Source organism: Micropterus salmoides, unplaced genomic scaffold (assembly GCF_014851395.1).
Source record: "Micropterus salmoides isolate LMB-PRFRI ecotype aquatic unplaced genomic scaffold, ASM1485139v1 Ms_hic_scaffold_17, whole genome shotgun sequence".
Classification (NCBI taxonomy): domain Eukaryota; kingdom Metazoa; phylum Chordata; class Actinopteri; order Centrarchiformes; family Centrarchidae; genus Micropterus; species Micropterus salmoides.
Window position 1 is genome coordinate 28,452,081 of NW_024040817.1, and position 7,154 is coordinate 28,459,234.

The 7,154-nt window shown below is 41.9% G+C and overlaps 1 protein-coding gene across 1 annotated transcript; it reads right to left on the reverse strand.

Annotated features, from left to right (window-relative positions):
• Positions 1–333: 333 nt before the first annotated feature.
• Positions 334–5,924, reverse strand: nudc (nudC nuclear distribution protein). The gene is made up of 9 exons (XM_038725286.1): positions 5,712–5,924; positions 5,142–5,219; positions 4,817–5,026; positions 4,647–4,727; positions 4,427–4,540; positions 2,642–2,836; positions 2,454–2,537; positions 2,231–2,349; positions 334–654 (listed from the first exon to the last, which is right to left on the reverse strand). Exons 1-9 carry the CDS (start codon positions 5,784–5,786, stop codon positions 603–605), a joined length of 1,008 nt encoding a protein of 335 aa, XP_038581214.1. The 5' UTR covers positions 5,787–5,924; the 3' UTR covers positions 334–602.
• Between the last annotated feature and the right edge of the window lie 1,230 nt (positions 5,925–7,154).

Here is a 7,154-nt window from a genome sequence, read left to right on the forward strand (position 1 = left end):
AGAGAATTATATCTTGTTTTTCATTGGTACAGAATATAAATTAAGAGCAAATTTTGACGATTTCAATGGAAGGAATCAGAACCATGCACAGCGGCTCCACAGGACTTCCAGTATTATGCAATTAACCTGCAGGGTGACAACCTTGTTCTCATTGTAGGCCAGTAGCCTTTGGATGAGATCCAAACAGAATACACCTGCTGAGTTCATCAACCCTGGCGGCTGGTAAAAATCACTGGTCTAGGCCATGAACTCTTCAAGGTTACCAACTTGCAAATTCACAGCCAGTAAAAAGGCTAAGAATTACAATTAACAATATAACCACTCGGGAATCACTTTGATTTTATATTCATTTATTTAAAAAAATCCAGACACATCTTTAAATATTGAGAGGACATGCAAAGGGAGAATTGTGGGCACTGCAGTCATCCACCTTATCATGGCAAAAACAAAACGCATGAGCCTACGCACTTAAGACATGTTAGTCAACTAAACCGTGTCCAGTATCAGGAGTACAGATGTTGGTTGGTGCCCGACGGTGCCTCCGATATGATTTACATGAATCATAACGCAGATTCTACAGGTGAACCTGACAACAGCCAGTCTCAGCTGAACTTTGCTTTAGAGAAATCCATCTCTGGGTGCTGCGCCATGAACCTGCAGAGACAGATGTCAGAGTCACAAACAAGAAAACACGTGCTCAAAGCAAGATGCAGCCAGTCTTAATTCAAATCATATTTCCAACTACTTTAATACCGAATCATTTCAATATCACAATGAATTGTTTTTTCAGGATATGAGCAATTCCTCATGGCATTTAGATATACTTTTTCTAAATGACAGACTGGTGTTGGTGGATGTCACTTTTGTTTTCTCATCTATTTCTCCACATGTCTATTAGTTTCTTTAATCTTTTTAAATGCTTTAGAAAATATTCATGACACCTCTGAGATGACACCATCAGACAGCACATTTGATTGGACAGACACAATGTCAACTTTGTTTCAATAAAACAACTGTGAGCACAGAGATCTTGACTACGGTCACCACAGTAGTTCTGTTTAACCCATAAAGACTATACAAGACCTTTAGACACCAATTTAACAAGCTCAAAGGAAGGAAGTGGTGGCCATCTCAGCAGCAGACATGTTTCCTGAGGTCCGAACTGAGAGGAACCGGCCATTTACAACCAAACAGGGATAAAAGAGCGTCCTCCACAGCTCTGACATGTTCTGAACAATCTTGTCACATTATATGTTCACAAGGTTAATACAACCCTGCATTTTAAGCATGGAGTTGTAGCAGTTCTTTAATATGCAAATTAAAACAGCACACTGGTGTTTTTTAGTTTAGCCCTATTGCCAAGGCATTTTGTGATAACTGGCTTCGGCCGATACCTGCACTCATTAGTTAGCGTTCTCCCTGGTGAGTTTTGGAAAGGTGATGAAAAAGTTTGTTTGGACCTCACCCAGTCACCTTCTTTTCTAAATGTCAGCAGATCTAATCTAAAACCATTACTGCCTAGTGTTAAATATCTTATTGTTAATTTGTAGAGAATCATGGAGCTGTACAGTCACTAAAAAAAAATGTTTATTTTCAATTTCAAATTCCATCTAAAACAACACGTTACTGGCCAAGAAAACTATGTATATTAGTTTGTTCTCTGCATGGAATAAACAGGTTTTATTTGATATCTGAATTATGTAACGGCCATCGGCTGCCCCGCTTTCTAAATATCAGCTATTTGTAGTCCCAATTTGTAGTCAATGGGCTAAAACATGCAAAACCACAGTAATACCTTTAAAGCTCTCAAAAACTCACTTGGATCATCTGGAAGCCCTGTAGTCTAAATGAGGTTCCCTATTAGTATTGTACTTGAGTTACCATGTAACACCATCAGAGAGGGAAATTTAAACAAAAGATAATATGCCAGTTGCTAACTGATTGAGAGTGAAAGATTACAACTGGTCATGTGTCTATTTGAACAAAGTCACGTCTGCACACAACACACCATCCGCCATCACCAACAGTTACAGCAGGTGAGCTTGGCCTTGTGCAGAAATAGCCAACACAGAGGGCAAAACTAGACAGGCAGCTTTCAAATGCACTCAGATCTTTATACATCATAAAGCTTCTGTCAAACTGACTGTGGATACAGTATACCCAATAAAACACCAAATATGTCAGCTGACAGCGAACGAAAAGATTTTTATAGCCAACACCAAAGACTTACTTTTTAAGAATGTCTTGTTTCTTCTGCTCTTCAGATGTAGGCAGGCCCATTGATTTCTGCCGTTGGTCATACATCATCTTCTCCACCATACCACGCGTCTCTCCATCCAGGTCTGACAGCTGCTCAGCAGGAAAAACACACAGTGAGGGTGGGGCAGGATATGGTAATGCATTTGTACATGAGGAAGAACACAGCTAAAGACTTAAAAATTTCCACCCCTTACCTTGGAGTTCTCTGGACAGACTTTCTTGGTGTTAATTTCTGGATCTGTGGTAACAATCCTGCTCCACCACTCCATTTTATTTATCTGAAATGACAGAATATGAATCGGGCTCATCAACTCAGCAGGAATTTCTCTCTCTTCATCACACATAATTTGTTTACATAAACCCGCACACACTCTGTTCTTACCTTTTCCAGGTGGACTGTAACAACTTTGCCGTCGTCGATGAGCCAGGAGCTTTCCTCTACCTTCACCTCGTTGTAAAGCTGGCCGTCAATAACAGGAGGGTGTCCCTTCAGGCCGACCTTGATGGAGCGTCGCTGGATGTCCACCACTACATCTCTCCCCTTAATGCGGAACTTCACATCGAAAGGCACAGCCAGCTGAAGGAGGACATTAAAATTTATATTTGATATTAGATCCAGTTTTATTCACGGTCACACGTAAAAGATTCGCCTGCTGCTGCACTGGATCTAGGCAGATAAAGGATGCCATCATACCAACAGCTCTTCTGGAAGTTTCACATTTGTTGGTTGGGTTGGATGTACAAACATGCTTCGACAAGTCACCCATGGATGAACGGTGACAGCTACATTTAGTAAACGTAGCCAATTACATATTACACAATGATTTAAACATCTGCAGAAATCTGTGTGCGCCACAAATAAAGCCACTTGTCAAAGAAAAACCAGTGTTTCTCTGTGAAACCTCTTTAGTAACGGATATAAAATGTTGTTTGTCAAACAAAGATCATTTATGTTGTCTTGTGGAGAAAAAGGTGTTACCATTCAAAAAAAGCTGTAGCCCCGATTTTCTGTACAACCTGTAAATAAAGTGCAACGCCCACATGGTGATTGATGTGACCTCTGAGCACACACTGGACATGCCCCAATCAAAAGAAAAAGAGTGTGGTCTTACATACAAAAGAATGGGTTATGGTGTTTTGACACACGTCATCCGCTGCTGGTGTGTGTGGCAGCTACAGTCGATGTTTTAATAAAAAAACATTGATTACAGAAGTGAAAATGTGAAAGGGATCGCTCGTAGTGATAAACGAACAGAGACTTATCTTCTGAATCTGCAGCTCCCCTCGGCTTTAAGCAGCTTTATAGAGAATATCAGCTCATTGTTTAGCTGTCCACCTGCAACCTTACTGTTTTAGTTCACTCTCACTGCTCTCATAGCGTCGTTTTCAGCCGAAGGAGGCAGCTGTTTTCAGCAAATAAAATTACATTTAGCCCCAATAAGTAGACAGACAAAGCTAGCGACTAGATGGTGAATATTTAGCTGCCAGATATTGCCCTCAGAGTGAATATTGGACTTACATTATTAATTCGGACACAAACACCACCCAATGCTGAATGTGTAAATAAGCAACGGTTTCCTAACAAGTTCACCATATCAATGCAAAAGGTGTTTCTTGTTGTTTCCGTTGCCCCCAAGTGACCAAAAACTCAGATATTGCCGGTTTAAGAGAGAAATGCTTTTACAAACAAGCACATAACCTCCCTTTGAAGAACGAGCTATAGGGCAACATTGCTAGGGTTCTGAATTCCACCAGCCATTCTGCATAACAAGGCCTTTCCTGCCCAGTAAAGGGTGTGTGCAAATACTACTGATGACATTCAAGTGAACACCGCGATCTTTCAACATCTTTGAAAAAAATAAAAATAAAATCAGGCAAAAGTCTGAATAAAAATATGAAAACATGTCATGTTAAATATGGGAAGTACTGGGCAGACAAGTGGTGCAGGCGGCAAGCACTTGCTCGTCACAATAGAGGTCTACATACAAGTCTGAACATCTAGGCCTGTTATTACAGAAAATGAGGGGAGGGTCTATCTCGCGATATGCTGCTGACTCGAGGGTCACCTTCTCTGAGAGGCTTAGTAAACACAAACTGGTGAAGCAGAAGAATTCCACAGAGATGATCAAGTATCAAAGCATTATCCTGAAGTCATAGAGGCACTCACATCAACTTCAGACAGGGTCTGTGTCCACTTGTAGTTTGGCAGGTCAGCTCCGTTTCCTGCATTAGGCTTCAGTTTGTCTTTGTCCTTCTCATCCTCCTCTCCTTCTGAGTCAGACTGGGGAAATGGGAATTGGTGTGAGTACGTCGGCAGAACCAGATTTTGCTGCTCATCAGCACCGAACTCTTCATCATTTCACGCTGTCTAACTGTTGTGCACTCACCCCCTTCTCTTTTTCTGCTTTGTCAGATGACTTTTCTGCATTTGTTGTTACATCCACCATTTTCTCCTCTTCTTTCTTTTTCTAAAACAGATTACACAAAATAAATACATCCACTACTCATAACAAAACTACTGCAGTTTTTTTATTATAACAGAGCAACAACATTTTACCTTGTCAAGTTCAGACTGAAGTTTCTCTGCTTCTTCGTCAGTCAGCTCCTGAATTCTGGGGACGTCGTCACTTTTCTTCTTCCTCTCTTCCTCTGCTAGCTTGGCAGCTCGTTCGGCTTTCTCTTTCTTTTCCTTCTCCTGTTTCATCTGCCTCTCTTTGTGGGCCTTCTGCGCTAGCTTATTGTGGTGGGCAAAAGCATCTTTGACTAGCTGAAAGAAAGCGAAAGAGAGTCATGAGGGATAAGTGGGGGTGTGCCTCTCACTGCATACTACAATAGGTAGACTCGCATGTCACAGAAGCTCCAGATACAGAAGCACTGCTCACCTTCTCTGGAGCACCTGACTCGGCACCGGTGAAGAAATCGGTTTTGCGGCGGAGGAAGCTGAAAAATGTGTTTACCAACTGTGGAGAGAAAAATAGCCTGTCAGTAATTCCATCCAACAAGTTATGACTTTCATTTGCACTTGATTGGCATGACTACGTGTGACATTTGACGTCACCCAAACATGACCCAGCATCTCAGTGCTCACGTTACAACTGTATAATGACTACTCACAACATCTTCTTCCAGTAAAATACAACCTCTAGAAAATGAGTTTAACGAGAACTAAATTGTAACGTTATTCTACAGCTGTTTAGTGCTGCTTTGTTAGTCACATGTGCCGAATTCGAGGAGCAGCACACCTATTAAAGACGAAAGGTTAGGCTGTCCAGCAAAGAAGCACATTGATAATGAGAACAGCATTTGCCAAAACCTGTACAACAGCTGACAACATTTGCCTTTTCGGTATGTGAAACCATCCAGGCGAGATGTGCCTACTAGCTTACAGGCTAACTGCGTTAGCTTCAACATTAGCACGATAGCTGTAGTTTGTTAGCAACACACTGAGTTACCTCTTGTACCCCTCCTTCGTGCTGTTGCGCCATAACAAGCAGCATGCCGTCATACTTCTCTTCATCATCACCCATACTTGTGGATTAATGAAAAGATTGAATAAACTGCTAGCGGTGAAATGACAAGGGAAAAGTTGAGTTAGCGACAATGTGAGGCCCGTAGTCACGTTACTCACTTCCTGGAAACAAACTCCGCCTACGATTGTTTTGACCAATTGGAAGAATATATTTTAAATGACAGGCGAGATATCAAATAAAGTGAGAGTATTGTGTCAGAGCGGGACTGAGGCGTCCAGGAAGAAGGAGAATTTTCTAGAGAGGGAGAGAAAAAATATTTTACAGTTGCCCTCCTGAGTTCACAGGTTCATAGAAACAATGTAGTGGACATTTATAATATTACATAGCATAAATCCAGGATACTATACCTGCTGCATTAAATAGAGAAAACGCTGATGCGCTTCTGGCCACACCAATCACTGATTTTACAACAGGTGTTTTCCATCATCTGTTACACACAAAGCACCGACTAGGGATGGGGATACCAAACTTTTAAACTTCAATATGATACTTTTTGTTACATTTTTATGAACCAATACTGATCATTTCTTAAATGGGTATGTTCAAAATAATAGTAATTTTTAGATTAATAGTTTAAGAGGTTTAATCAAGCACAAAATCAAACATTTGTGTGGGTTAGGGGCTTTTCTTTTTCATTTAAAGTAATTTAAAGATGTCACCTAGGGCTTTCAGAACTTGTGATGAGCATTTGTTTTTTACTTTCATAGGCAAAATATTCAAAATTAAACCACAAATGAATGATAATGAAAATAATCACTAACTGCAGCACAATTCTAATCAGTAAACGTTACGCTAACGTTGCTATGTGGCTGTGTTTTAATGTTTTAATGACCGGTCCGTTTGTTTTGGAGAGGAGACGACCTCCGAGGTAATTTGGCTTCCCGTAGAACCCTGTCAGGTCAAGTTGAGCGGACCCAGAACAACTCTCATCAGCTGTTAGCTGTAAACACTAGCAAGACTAAAGTTACTGTACGGCTGTGTTAAAACTATAGCACTATTCCTACCTGCTGTCCCAGGTGGAGGGCCAGATCTTTCACTCGCACCCCGCCCTGTGGCAGCTGTGGGTCTGGCCCCTGAGGGGGCGCAGTTCTTAGAGGCGGGTCTGACGACAGGAGCAGTCGCTGCTCAGCTCCAGAGCCCCGTCCACGAGAAGGATGTACGGCCTAAAGTGGAATGTGTTCACCACCTGGTGCAGAGAACGGGCGGTGGACCCAGTTACCTGCTCGGTAATTGTGATACTGGAGTTCCTCTAGCACCGTTTCTCCGCTGGCCTCTCCCCGTCCACGCTCAAAGTATATGTGGCTGCCATTGCAGCATTCCACGCCCCTCTGAGTGATGGGCCCTTCGGGAGACTTCCGCTGGTCG

Coding starts and splice junctions, on each gene's coding strand:
- nudc (XM_038725286.1), bottom strand. CDS start 5,786: ATGGGTGATGATGAAGAGAAGTATGACGGCATGCTGCTTGTTATGGCG. Junction 2,538..2,641: donor TTACAGTCCACCTGGAAAAG/GTAAGAACAGAG, acceptor CTGTCATTTCAG/ATAAATAAAATGGAGTGGTG. Junction 655..2,230: donor AAACAAGACATTCTTAAAAA/GTAAGTCTTTGG, acceptor CTGTCTCTGCAG/GTTCATGGCGCAGCACCCAG.